The sequence below is a fragment of the Lemur catta genome, chromosome 11 (genome assembly GCF_020740605.2).
Source record: "Lemur catta isolate mLemCat1 chromosome 11, mLemCat1.pri, whole genome shotgun sequence".
Lineage (NCBI taxonomy): Eukaryota > Metazoa > Chordata > Mammalia > Primates > Lemuridae > Lemur > Lemur catta.
In genome coordinates, this window is record NC_059138.1 from 87477330 (window position 1) to 87492191 (window position 14862).

The 14862-nt window shown below is 41.3% G+C and overlaps 1 protein-coding gene and 1 pseudogene across 1 annotated transcript in view; both read left to right on the forward strand.

Annotated features, from left to right (window-relative positions):
* Positions 1–11820, forward strand: part of STK17A (serine/threonine kinase 17a) — a 34944-nt gene extending 23124 nt beyond the window's left edge. Inside the window, exons 4-7 of the mRNA XM_045564030.1 lie at positions 7541–7667; positions 10264–10312; positions 10398–10577; positions 11150–11820. Of these exons, the coding sequence (XP_045419986.1) occupies positions 7541–7667; positions 10264–10312; positions 10398–10577; positions 11150–11468 (675 nt within the window). The 3' untranslated portion in view covers positions 11469–11820. The remainder of the gene's footprint in view (positions 1–7540; positions 7668–10263; positions 10313–10397; positions 10578–11149) is intronic.
* LOC123646871 lies at positions 7678–10257 on the forward strand (annotated as a pseudogene).
* Positions 11821–14862: the final 3042 nt, after the last annotated feature.

The following is a 14862-nucleotide window of genomic DNA, read 5'->3' on the forward strand; positions in this document are numbered from 1 at the left end:
AGCAAATTTGATAATGTCCCATTTGAAATCGAGTGGAAGATTAATAGATATTCCTTTAAATACTGGTTTCCTACAGAAAAACACAGTGGAATGTCAACCCAGGTAAATAACTGAGGCAAAAGTCTCAATCAGTGGAGGTTTATTAAGCCAAGATTTTGAGGATGTGCCCGGTGGGGGGCGGGGAAACAAACTGCAGACAAGCTGTGGCTCTTTGTCCAAAAGGGAAGTTGGAACCTTCAGCATTTTAAAGGCACACAGAGAGAAGGAAAAAGAGGGGCGGGGACTGATAAAGCAAAGTGGTCACGTTCTTGTGAGGCCCAAGAAATCTACATTTTACATAAAATAAGGGAGTGAAGGAAACATCAAGTATGTAGATGTCCCTGGGTGGGTGAAAGAATGTCTGAGTCGTTGTCTCCAGTTCTGTTACCTGTAAGATAAACTTGTAATTCATGATTAGTGTGGACACAGGCTTCAGTTTTAGGTGCTAAACATAGGTACAATTTGCATGTCTTTGCTTTGTGGGAGGTTAGCAAGAAATTTCCTTAACAAATGATCTCCTGGGCCAGCTCTTCACAGGTGCCTGAGGTTTTTACTTTTTCTTTTGCATAAGCAGGTGGGGGGTGGCCCTGAGACTTTGATTTTCATTTTACAGGAAAGAAAGCAATTTGGAAGCTTTCTTGTTCTTTTCTGAAAGATGCCAATTTAAATTCATTTTGTTAACAGTTTATCTTTTCTCAAAGATAATGTTTTAATACTGTGGCTAAAATGGACAGTCACAATGCAGTAGCCACAGGGTAGTTACAGTGACAATTTTTGAAGCAAGTGTGGACACGTGCATACCCACATGTGTCCCCAGATGTTAATGCAGAAATGGCCTAATGTTAACACTGAAGAGCACTTGGTTAAAACTTTCCATAGCTTGAGTGGGGGAACTGGGGCTTTGCTTCTCTCCTTTAGTCTGTCATGTGCATAAGAAGTTCAAAGATCCTTGCTCCGAGAAATTTCCACCTGTGCTTCCCACGGGAACATTTACCAGGAAGAGATGGTCTCTGCAGTCCAGAGTTCAGTGGACCCCTACTTTGAGAAGCCTCTGTTAATATCAGCCATGCAGAAGAATTCCCAAAAAAATGTTTATCTATGCTATAGTCTTTTTCATGTTTGGTTTTATACTCTTAACTCTGTAAAACCATATATTTGTTTTATTTTTTATGATGTTTTAGTAGTTATGTAATATAGAAAGGACTTCCAGGAACAGAACCCCAATTTAAATAACATTGCACCTATACGAAATGAGCTTTCAATTTATGACAGCTCAACCTATGGCCATTATTCAGGAACTAATTAAGTAGCAAGTCAGACAGGCTGCCAACACCATGTGTCATGTATCTTTGATGTTACTTGAAAGCAGTTAAAAGTGAATATTAAGTTCTTGAATACCAGGTCTAACTGTGTATTTACACAAGGAAATTATATCCCTTTCTCCCAGTACATTCAGCATAAATCATTCTCCTTTCTCTCCAGTACACTTGGTGTAGAATTCTTTCCAGATTTAATCGAGACCTTAATGGTGATGATCATGGGCCTTGGATGTGGGAAACTGGACTCTCCATATCTCCTAGCCCCAGAGGAACTAGACATCAAGGTGATGGGAAGAGTTCTCAGCCTTTCCTCCACCCTCACACTCCTCCCCGTGTGTCTCTAAGTGAACTGCTGGAGGGAGGGGATAGAGAGGGGGTCGTGTGGCCCCAGTGCAGGCCAGAGTGATTTCTGCCAAAAGGTCATTTCCACGTGACCTCTCTGAGTCTGGACACAGAGAGTCTACTGTCCTATACCTTCAACAGCCATCTGTCCCGTGAGAATTTATGCTTATAATGTTGACTCTCAGTCCCTAGAAAAGCTTGAAAGACTAAGCAAAAAAAAAAAAAAAAAGATTATTTTCCCACACTGCTTCAAAACTAAAAATACTATATTTTAATTCTGTGAAGATTGATATTGCCAATATATATGGTAACTTTAAGCTAGTAGGCTATTTAGTCTCCATTCTGGTTAAAATGAGAAATTCCTGTCCCAGAGGCGGAAGTTAGTTAGAGTAACTGTTATAGTTGCTTTCATTAAAGAGACAGTTGACACTATGAGAAATATGCTGTTTGGATTCAGTGTAGACCTCAAACGATCAGTTTACCGAAGACTAATTGACTGAAAACTCTTAGCCAAATACCTTAAATTGAGCTCAGAAAATTCTTTGAGGAGTAGCAGTTGCAGACTTAGGAGTCCATAAAAGTAAAAGTCCATAAATCCACAAAAGTTGAAAAGACAAACTATGACTAAGGAGAAGCCCATTCTTTTAACATATGAAATGTTGCAGTACTGATAATTTGAAAAACAACAACTCTGGCAAAGTCATAACAAAACTGAAAGTTCCAAAACAATCTCAATAATTTGATGAATTAGTCATTCAGCAGCGTGGCCGCCTTTTACTTCAATTGGGAGGACTGACAAGAAATAGCACAGAGAAATCCAGCCTTAAAATCCAGTGTTCTCTTTTCCTCAAATGGCCTTCTGGTTCAGTTTTTCAGCAGTCTTAGTACAGTCAGCCCTCTGTATCCGTGGGTTCTGCAGCTGTGGATTCAACCAAGCTCGGACTGAAAATACTCGGGGGGTGGGGGGGTGGATACCACAAGGTTTCGAAAAGCAAAATTTTAATTTATCCCATGCCAGTACTACATTAAATCCATGCAAATGAGGTGACGTGTAGGCTTAGGCATTATAAGTAATCTAGAGATGATTTAAAGTATATGGGAGGATGTGCATAGGTTATATGCAGATGCTACGCTATCTTATATAAGGGACTTGAGCATCCCTGTGGATTTTGGTATCTTGGTGGGCGGGGGGGGTGGCGGCCAGAACCAGCCCCTGACAGATGCTGAGGGACAGCTGTAGTAGGTATTCTATCATTAACTTTTCTTTTCTTTCTTTCTTTTTTTTTTTTTTTTTCTTTTTTGAGACAGAGTCTCACTTTGTTGCCCGGGCTAGAGTGCCGTGGCATCAGCCTAGCTCACAGCAACCTCAAACTCCTGGGCTCAAGCAATCTACTGCGTCAGCCTCCCAAGTAGCTAGGACTACAGGCATGCGCCACCATGCCCAGCTAATTTTTTCTCTATATATTTTTTTTAGTTAGCCAGATAATTTCTCTCTATTTTTAGTAGAGACGGGGTCTCGCTCTTGCTCAGGCTGGTCTCAAACTCCTGACCTCGAGCGATCCACCTGCCTCAGCCTCCCAGAGTGCTAGGATTACAGGCGTGAGCCACCGCGCCCAGCCTATCATTAACTTTTCCATTCCTGTTATACTTAAGGTAAAAAGTAGACTAGGAGCTGGGACTTGCCACTTGAAATTTAAATTGAATCACTCATAATTTAAGTATCAGTACTACTTGAAAGCAGGGTAACATAAAAACATTTCTAAACAGTCCCCCAAATTAATTTAGACAGGATTAGTAACCTATCTCTCTACTCTAACCTGGGTTTTAATATTACAAAGTTAATTTACTAGCACTTTTATTGCCTGATAGAACGTTTTAAAATGTCCATGATACCTTAAGCTTTATTGAGCCAGGTTAACCTCGACTTTACAATGATCTTAGCCACTAAATCTTACCCAGTGGTGATTGTTCAGTAAATGTTAAATGGATTGCGTACACAGATGAAGATACCAAGGTAGACGAAAGGATTCCCGTGAAGCAGGGAAGTAAGACTACAGAAAGACTTCCCTACAGCCATTGTCTATTTGAGGACTGCCTGCAGGTTTCCTGTTTATTTCACTGTTGTTGCCTCTCTGTTGACTGGCTGTGCTGCTTTCTCTCCCCCACCCCCCAGGACTCATGCATTTTACATAGAATTGGGTACTGTGTGCCACAACTTTATCACAAACTGGATTCCCTAGAAAGAAGGTTTAACTCAATTGTAAATGCTGAGGTATTTATCTTTGTTTTCAGGACATTTTAACCTTCTGGAAGTAGGTATATTTCACCATCAAAGAACTGACAGAGATTATGGTCCTATAACTATACTTTTATTTAAAGGAGTAAAGTATTTTTTAAAAATAGCTGTGGTCAAAACAGCACATTTGGTAGGGGCCACATACTCAACATGAACTGTGAAATTTCATGAAATAGCTCTGATTTTATGAGAAATGTGTTTTTTCTAGGAACCTTTCTTTCAATTTTTTTTTTTTTTTTTGAGACAAGATCTTACTCTGTCACCCAGGCTGGAGTGCATTGGCATGATCATAGCTCACTGCAACCTCAAACTCCTGGATTCAGGGGATCCTTCTGCCCCAGCCTCTCAAGAAGTTGGGGCTACAGGCACACACCACCATGCCCAGCTAACTTTTTTCTTCCTTTCTTTTTTTTTTTTTTTTTTTTTTGAGTAGGGTAGAGAAGAGATCTCATTCTTGCTCAGGCAGTTCTCAAACTCCTGTGCTTAAGCAATCCTCCCACCTTGGCCTCCCAAAGTGCTAGGATTACAGGTGTGAGCCACCGTGCACAGTCCTCTCTTTAACTCTGTGACTTCATTTTCAAAAATTCTCTCATTGTGATATATCTTAGATGCACGTAACAGGGTCTAAGTTCCAATACAATAAAATTTTAATAATTTCATCACACTAATCTAGGATTGACATTACCACCAAACAAGTTAGCTTTTGAATAGTAACCAAAGAAAGCATTTCTCAAGGAATATAAGGTATAAACAAAACATAAGGGGAAAACATTTAAACTATTTTAAGGGAACAAATGGTATTTAAGGTCATTCACAACGTGCATGCTTACTAATCACAAGAAGACTGGGAGAAGATTTACCCTTAGCAGTATTTCACTTGACATTTTATGTGTACTGGAAAGGACAAAACAGGTTTAATTATGAATATGTATCACTTAGGCAAATTCCTCCCATCAAATTTGCCTGAATAATTGACATTTTATTGTACTATAGTATTTTATTAATGTACCAAAACCAAAATTGCCTTGAAATGTCTGGGGACTTATAATCGTGGTGCTGCACTAGTTTGTTCTTGAAGAAGTAGCTAGAAGCTACTTAAAGAAGACGCGGTCCCCTTCTGCTGTGTCCCCTAGAACGGCCTCTGGAGCCTGCAGTGCCTGCACTTCCCTCACCGTCATGCCCACCCCCAGTCCTGCCCCTGGATTTTGTGACTTCTTGTGGAATGAGAGGACAGAAGCCACGTGGAGTGGTAGGAGGATACGAGTGCAAGGAAGGAAATGTGGACAGTCATTTATACCTGTAGGCCTGCGGTCCCTAACCCCAGGGCCGCACAGCAGGAGGTGAGCAGTGGGCGAGCCAGCGGAGCTCCCTCTGTATTTACAGCTGCTCCCCATCACTTGCAGTCTCCCCCCGCTCTTCTCATCTGTGGAAAAATTGTCTTCCATGAAACTGGTCCCTGGTGCCAAAAAGGTTGGGGACAGCTTCTCTAGGGGACAAGTGTGATGGAGGAGACAGAAAAATAAAGTTAACAAAGCAGTGGGTTAAGTTTGCTGTGTACAGGATGCTGTGGAGCAGAGCGGGCTCAGCCATCAGGCCTCCCTGGAAGGAGGCGGGAGGGCTTCATAGAGGAATCGGGGCTTTGAGACCCACCAAGCATGGGCGGAGTGATGGAAACACATTTGTCGGGGAGAAGGGGAGAGGGCTTCCTGAGCAAAGGCAGTGCGTGTGCAGAGACATGAAATGTGAGAGTGCCTGTCTTATTTAAGGATCACAGACTGTTTGATTTGGAACGGAGACTGCCTAGTGGAATAGTGACAGGAGATTAATCTTGAAAATGGGGCAGGGGTCATAAAACACTCTGGGTGCTGCAGGGAGGTTTTTGTAATTTATTGGTACCAATGCTTCTCGGTTTATCATTGGATGTATTCCTTATGGCAGAAAACAGTAAGAGCAGACCATTTCTGAAACAAACACAAACTTTTCTTTCATATTTTACTATAAATCTCGTATTTTAAAAATTCGAATGAATTTTATATTCTAGTCCATAGTGTATCAGCTTGCCTTTTTATACAAAAGTGTCTTGGGTTATCTTCCACTGGGCAAAAGTGACTCCAGGGATGTGAACTTCATTGGTTCTGTGGTTTTGGGTAGCCCTCGCCCGTAACCATGTCCATCCCGCCCCCACGCCCCAGCCCCTTTTGAGAGAGTATGTGTTGGGAATGAGCAATAACTAGACAACCATGGGGAGAGCACTTGGTCAGACTTGTTCTGGGGAGAGTACTATGTTGTACAGTGGAGGGGCCGTTGAACATGGGGGAAACTAGAGACAAGAGGCTAGCGTAGGGCCGGGTGCGGTGGCTCACACCTGTAATCCTAGCACTCTGGGAGGCCGAGGCAGGAGGATCGCTCGAGGTCAGGAGTTCAAGACCAGCCTAAGCAAGAGTGAGACCCCCATCTCTACTAAAAATAGAAAGAAGTTATATGGACAACTAAAAATATATACAGAAAAAAATAGCTGGGCATGGTGGTGCATGCCTGTAGTCTCAGCTACTCGGGAGGCTGAGGCAGGAGGATCACTTGAGCCCAGGAGTTTGAGGTTGCTGTGAGCTAGGCTGACGCTACAGCACTCACTCTAGCCTGGGCAACAGAGTAAGACTCTGTCTCAAAAAAAAAAAAAAAGAGGCTAACGTAGTAGTCTGGGTAAGAAATAATGAAAGCCCAAACTTTAAGCAATAGGGATTTTTGAGATTTAGGAAATGGAGTCTACAGCCATACCACCCTGAACATGCCCAATCTCATCTGATCTTGGATGGGAGATTTAGGAAGTGGAATTGATATGACTGGTGACTTCACTAGGTATGACAAATGATGGACAATGAAGGAGACAGAGCACAAAAAGTAAAATGCAGAGTGGTAGAAGAAGGCCAGGCAGCAAGAGATCCTGAACAACACCAATATTTAAAAGGAGGGCAGAAGAAAAAAATCAAGAAAATAGTGAGGGATCTACAGAGGAAGGAAGGAGATCCAAGAGGGAGTAAGTGAAGAGAGGAATTTCAACAACATAAGGGTGATCGTCAGTGCCCAGTGCTACAGAAACCGTAGCGTGCAGAACGGTCCCTGAAAGGCATCCGTGGGCTTTGGTGGGTCTTAGGCTGTGAAAGTTATTGTGACCTCAAAGAGGGGGCAGAACAGATTTAGCTGGATTGGGAAAAAATACCGATTGTTTTTGGCCATACTTTAAAGAAACCGAGCTTTGTGGGACTAGCAGGGAGTGAGTGTGCTGGCCAGAAAGACATTCAGGGTCACGGAGGATAGTTTCTGTAAGTGGTTTGGTTTTGTTTTTAAGATAGGGACAGAAGCATTTTTATATGCTGAGGAAGAGCCAATATAAGGGAGGAGGTTGAAAATACATTTCTTTAACAGATTACTGTTTCCTGTTAAATTCCTCAGTCTCAATTTCACAGGTGAAATTTATGTTTTATGAGCTACATGTTTTGTGTACTTGATCATGGTTTTGTTGATTTGCGGGGGTGTTATTTTTTAGCCTCAGAATATCCTGCTGACAAGCGAATCTCCACTGGGTGACATTAAGATCGTTGATTTTGGCCTTTCAAGAATAATGAAGAACAGTGAAGAGCTCCGAGAAATTATGGGTACCCCTGAGTATGTGGGTGAGTGTTCACGAGAGTGGGATGGTTTTGTATTTGGGGTCAGGCATCACCTTCGTTAGGGCCCTCACATGTGGCTCGATTCATAGTGGGGCCAGCCATCTGCCGTATTGAAATTCTGCCATCAGAGATTCATTCGTTTGGATGAAATTTAAAAATGGAAAACTTTCAAAAGTGAAGTACCAAATTGGCGATCCATTCACTGAAAGTCTAAAAGACTTTGAAAGAATAGGAGAGTATTTTCTTAACAAAGTAGGATATTGACTTATCTGAGAGTGGGAGGATATTTAACGAGTAAGGACCATTAAGGATGTTCCTGTCGATGACAAACATTGGTAAAGGAATGCCAAGTGTGGCGTTCCATGGAAGTGTGGAGCAGAGAAGGCATTCGGTTAGATCTGTGCAAGGTCGAATGCTTCCGGCAGAAAGAAGAAGCTTAAACATTGAAAGTAGCAGCAAGAGAGCAGCTGAAGTGACACACCATGGGTCTCGGCTGGGTAGAAAAAGAAGTCAACTATGACTTTTTTTGATATGTGAAGAAAAATACCATCTCTGTTATACTATCCCCCCCCCGGAGTAATTTGGGTGCTATGCACTTCAATTTTAATCTCCTAATTGTTTCTTTTGAAATTTTAAAATAATATTCACAACCTCTGTTTCTCAGCTCAACCATTTTAGAAACCAAAATTCAGGAGATTAGCATACCTGGCCTTTCCTTCCCAACCTCCTCTTCCTCTCTTACATTCTGTGGGGGTTTGTCCCAAATCAGTAATGGATAGGTGGCAGTCACGGCGGAGGTGGGGGTGGTGGGACGGACTTCACTGGGACAGCCCTAACCCAGCTGCTGAAAGCCAGGGGCCACGAAGTGCGCTGGTCCCCTGACAGCCGGGGCCGGGCTGGATCATGTGGAACGAAGCCTTCCAAAACGAGGTTCTCAGCAGCGGCCTGGAGACCACCCAAATACTATCTAAAGCCATCACCAAAGCCCCACCCCTAGGCCTGGATCTTAGTCACAGGTCTTACTGCCAGCCCTGCCCGACAGCAGAGTATGATGAGGACAGGGGATTTTGACTTTCTCTCCAACCTCATAGCCAAACGGGAAGCTGCAGCCAGGCTTCCTGGAGATTCTACACAGCAGGTGGTTGCGCGCTCCGGGGTTGTGCTGGGTCGTGAGGCTGTTGCCATCAGCCATATGCTGCTGCCCTTCTGCCTGGGCCTGGGGGGCCCCATCGGCTCAGGTCACCACCTCTTCCCCTGGCCTCACATCAGAGACCTGGTGGGAATTCTGACCCTGCAAGCAAACCATGTGCAGGGGGTCCTGAACAGAGTGGCTCCAGCCTCCAGCACTGCCGGTGCTGTGTTTGCCCAGGCCTTGGGTGCTGCTCTGGGCGAGCCCGCCTCCCTCCCTCTTCCCAGTGTTGTGCGAGCTGTCTTTGGGCGAGAGCCGGCCATCGTGCTGCTGGAGGGCCAGAGGGTGATCCCGCAGCAGACGCTGGCCGCGGGCTACTGGTTTTCCTTCCCAGAGCCGGGGCTGCCTGGAAGGAAGTCACAGCCTAAGTAGGGAAGCGCGTGGCAAGGGCCCGAGTCCTGTCCCTCAGCAGAGGCTTCCTGGTTAGACGCTGTATATAGGCGCAGCCGCTCCTCTGCTGAGATCTGAAGCCATCTGGTTCTTAGGGATTCCTCCTCCCTGTCGTCCTGTTGCTCCACCTTATTTAGGTGACAGGCTGTCCACAGTCTCACGGCCGTAATCGCACCAGGTTGGGGCCTTAACCTCTTTGACTTGTGAAAGGATTTCCAAGCTTGTCTCTGCCTGTCTGTTGCTGCCGCACTTCTCTCTGCTGTGTAGAGAATGCTCCGCAGGTCAGGCAATAAAGATGAATTATCTCGCTAAAAAAAAAGGAATGGATATGTGACTTTGAGTGTTCTTTCCTAGAATTAGAACATTTTCATTCCTTTTTTCATCGTAATTACCACAGTTCTTTTAGTCTTTGGTCTGTTTTCCCATGGATTCAGTACCTTATTGCCTGACTCCTTGCATGTTGGAGAATGTCTTTCTGTTGTGCTTATGGGTGACAGCAATTCGGTTTTTATCAAAGCATATTATTTTTCTCAGCTCTAGATGCATTTGTCCATGATGCATGTATCTGAGGGTGCCCAGTGTTTTTTTAGCCTTGTTGACTGACTGACTATAAGTGGGTGGCCGTTGTAGAAGCTCACTCTGACTGCAACATAGAGAACAGATCGGGTGGGACGGGCGGGGAAGGCCCAGGTGAGGAGGGCGAGCCTTGGGCTAGGGCGGGGCATCAGGGAAGCAGAGATGGGAACAGGTGAGAAAGATTTAAAAGCTGCCTTCTGATAGAGACGATGCTTGGCTGGTTAGAGGGTGTGAGAAGAGCAAGGTGTCAGAAATTGCAGTTTATATTGCAGTGTTTATTCCTTCATATATTTTTCAAATACTAGGACTCAACAACGGAGGTTGGAGGTGTGAAAAGTAAACAAGTTAATTACAAATGTCTAGTTATTAATATGTATTAATTTATGATGTTAATAATTAATTTTTTCCACAAAACTAAATGTTTTCTTCTGTTTCTGATCCTAGCTCCTGAAATTCTTAGTTATGATCCTATCAGCATGGCAACAGATATGTGGTAAGTGTTATTAATGAAAAATTTATTAAATTAGTTTCAAGAGTGAGAATGGCGCTAATTTTTCTTACATTTTCTTTTGATTTAGGAGCATTGGCGTGTTAACATATGTCATGCTTACAGGAATATCACCTTTCTTAGGCGATAATAAACAAGAAACATTCTTGAACATCTCACAGATGAATTTAAGTTATTCTGAGGAAGAATTTGATGTTGTATCTGAGTCAGCTATTGACTTCATAAAGACACTTTTAATTAAGAAACCAGAGTAAGTATCAGTTTAATATTAATCGTTGTCAGTTTTTGATCAATCTGCTCCAAGCGAAAGTAGTTCAACAACTGAAGCACCAAAACGAAAGTACAAAATTGTTGATATATTAGATGAAACCCTTGGCTTCCCATATCTGTTGAAAGAAAAAGTGGCCAAAATGAAAATATTTTTGAAAATACGAACTGTACTTCATTTAACAGGATTAAAGTATTATTTAGCAGAATTTTATTATTGCAGATATGTCACACATTGAATGGCACTTGCAATTCATGGTTAGTATAAATTGCCAATGAAATGACAGCTAATCCCTAGCAGATATTTTCCATGTGTTCTTTGTTCCTCAAGAGAGTTTTTTCAGAGATACCTTACCTAATATATTATTTTTCAACATTGTGAGAAATTACACCCAAATTCCAAACCCTCTAGCTTTATCAGGAATCACAATAAGATTTTTGCCAACTCTTCATACTTCCCAAATTATAATACAATAAATGCAGTACCTTATGCTCTAATTTTTAATTGAAGTTCTAATATGTTGTCTTAAGTGTAAAATATGTATCTCTATGCAGAGACCGAGCCACTGCTGAAGAATGTCTAAGACATCCCTGGTTGACACAGAGCAGTGATCAAGATCCTTCTTTCAAGGTGAAAGGGGCATTAGAAGAACCAAATGCCCTTCAAGAAGTTGATTCTGTGCCTGAAATTAATTCTGACAAACCAGAAACGGAGGACTCTATTGTAACAGAGGAGTTAATTGTAGTTACTTCGTATACTTTAGGACAATGCAGACAGTCTGAAAAAGAGAAAATGGAGCAAAAGGCCATTTCCAAACGATTTAAATTTGAGGAACCTTTGCTACAAGAAATTCCAGGAGAATTTATCTACTGAGCAGTATTTTCCTTTAGAACTTTTAAGATTTCCACATTGAATTGAAAATGTTAATATTATTTATGGACCACTGGCCAAATGGTACATGTACTGAAAGTGGATAACCAGGTGTCACTTAAACAAAAACAACTTTGTCAAACTTGTGGCATTAGATGAATCAAGCCAGATTTATAAAGTTGCCAACCAGGAGATTTAACAGGTACACTTATCTGTTTCAATGTTATTTTGAAGAAGGGAGATGTTTGCACCTTTTAATCCTACATCCTGTTTCTCCAGAATGAGACTTTGTGTGCAAGGATATTATTTATATTCACTTTCTTTAAAAAATCCAAGTAAAAGTGCCAAAACTACATCTCTGTAAATTTCTTTTGCATTATTCTTATGTGTATCTGTATCTGCATCATATATGTTGATGCCCTTACTAAAATTGATAACTTTGACTTTGGGAGGTTTTTTTTTGGCAAGATATTAATTTAAATAGACATTTTCTAAATTGCTGAGACCTACAATAACATTCATTATAGTTTGATAATGTCTTATTTTTATATTTTATTACTGCTTTAAAGTGACTTGATTTGGCTTCTCTTGTCTGTTTTTGCATAATGCCTATAACCTATCAGTGAAAACCCTGGCTAATTTTTTCTTTATTCAATGTCATTAATAAGAAGTGGTGATTTTTCACCTCTGAAATTATTCTGGTTTTAAGTGTCAGGTTTTCAGCCATTTCCTTCATCACACCATACTCATCTACCTTCTTTCAGGGGCTACACCACATTTCTTGCCCCTCCCCCATACTTGTCACTTAATTTTGGTCACTTGTGGGTATCAGTGTGATCTGATCAACACTGTGGTTGCTTTGGTCAGTGGAAAGATACTGTTACGTTGTTTTTGTCCCAAAGTTAATACAGTGGCGTGGAGACAAAGTATTTCCATGCCTGCCACCAAGCCTCCACTTGAGTTGAATTTCTTAGCAGCCCTCAAGCTATGTTAGGAAACATTATAAATGTCAAAATATGTATAAATATTTACTTTGTCCATAAAAAATTTGACATTGGATATTTTGTCCCCAAAAGACTTAATATACTCAGTAGAGTTTAATCTGATTAGGACTGAACGCTTCAGTTGTGTCTAGGCCCCCACAGTGAACAGGAAAGGCCTACTTTAAAAATGGTGATGTGAAAGTATATGCTGTATAACTGAAAGTAACTAAATATCCTTCTCACAGAAAAAGTCTGAGCGTCCTTATTCGTCTTTTATTAGGCTCAGAGTGTTAAGTGTGTCACTCCAGCTTGTCTGTCCCCTGCGTACTGTGCACCTGCCCACACTCAGCCCTGCCCTTGCACGGTGGATTAGGTGTCACACAAAGCACTCTTCTGGGCAAGATTTCTCAAATGCCAAAATCATGGAAGGGACAGCACCTCACCACCCGTTTGACCGTGTGTGCTGTGTAAATGCCCTGGACACGGGCACCGATGGTCCGTCTCACCCGGGCTGCTGTGTGCCTGTCGGAGCACCTGGTCATGCTCAGACCCTGTCAGGGGGTTCCAACTGTTACACTGTTTTCTCACTGAATTGGTTTTATTTATACAGTTTCTTGCAGACTAGCATTTCTAAACAAGCTCTAAAAAGGGGAAGAGGAAATTCTGCCACGGTGGCAGTTTTCCTTGAAAACCCATGGCCACAATGTTGGGCCTCGGGTAACCTGAAAAAAGTAGAATGTGGTTTTAAGCAAATTTGTGTAAAATCTCTCTTTGACAAAAATAGGAGGGAAGTGACCCCCCCCCCAAAAAATATACCCAATATTGAATGACACATATTTGTACTTATGGATTTGTCAAGTTTTAGAAGTATAATCATTTTGACTTTTTCATAAACCAACTTTATATTTTAAAAATATACTTTTTTTTATAATACATCTTTTTAGCTGGCTACTTTGCAGTTTGCTGCATATCCTTAGCTGCTTTTGTACCTTAAATTTTTAATTATTTGATGCTTTTTAAAGAAGCCCCTCAGAATATACTTATATATTAGCATTTTTTGGTTTATATGATATAAACAGAACATGAAGAGCCTTCACATTATTAGACCAAATAAAATCTATTAATGACTTGTCAGCTAGCTCTATACTTATTAAAGCTGCTAATGTTCATTTTCTCTATTACCAAATTTATGAAAGACTAAACAGCACTATTGAATTTACTAAGTTTATAAATCCACTTTTAATTATAATAAAACTCAACAATATAATATTTCAGTGTGATGAGAAGTTGTTTATGAAGTATGTAAAATGTATAAGTAGTTTTAATTGGTAAATTGTATTTGAATTTTCTTATGTTTTGTTGTTTTCACATGAAAAGTAGAAGAAAATGCCTTTATCTACTAGAGGAAGGACAGATGTTAATTGCAGAGTCTCTTAAGCTTTTCCAACCGACCTCAGTTTGGAAGAAACTTTATTAGAAAAAAAGTTATAAAGATCACTTACAGGATGTTAGACAGGAAGTGAATTACAATCCTGAACATTGTAATGGGGGTGGTGTGTGGCTCGGTCCGTAGAGGCCTGAGCATGTTTAGAAATAATAAATATCAATCCATGGACACCAGTACAGATACTTTTAGGTGGGAGAAAGATGATTAGCCAAAGTGTCAGCAGACTAACCCTAAACTTTAAGCTTGCACTTACAGAGATTTGAATTAGACTAATAGAAATAGCCAAATACTGTGTCTCCAAGATCATCAACCACCTAGTACCTTGAATTTGTTGCAGAATTAAAAGAGCTAGATGAAAAATCTTAATCTTAACCCCAAGAGCCTTAATCTCCAACTATTGTTGGGGTGGGGAGAATATAATTTACATATAATGAAATATGCAGATTAAATCCATACAATGGAACCAGGCATGGCAAATGCATACACTCCTTTAACCCGCACTCCCAACCGTAGGGTGGTTTTCCTCACCCTCAGATTCGTGAAGCTGGCATCACACAGCACGCCCTCTCTGGATTCCGGCTCTTACTCAGCATGACGTCTTTGAGATTCATCCACGCATGTGCTTTGATCAGTGGTTTGTTCCTTTTTGTTGCTATGTAGTACTGTTTGAATACACCACAGTTCTGTTCATGGACCTCTGAGCTGTTTCACTTTGGGGCTATTATGAATAAAGCTGCTGTAAATATTCTTATACAGGGATTTTTGTGGACATGTTTTCATTTCTCTTGGATTGAAAAGGTAGGAGCAGAACTGCTAGGTCTTAGGTTAGATGTATATTTAACTTTTTAAGAAACTGCCCAACAGTTTTCCAAAATGGTTGTGCTATTTTCCATTCCTGCCAGTGTAGTGTATGAGACCATCCTTGCCAACATTTGGTATTTTCCATCTTTTTCATTTTAGTCGTGCT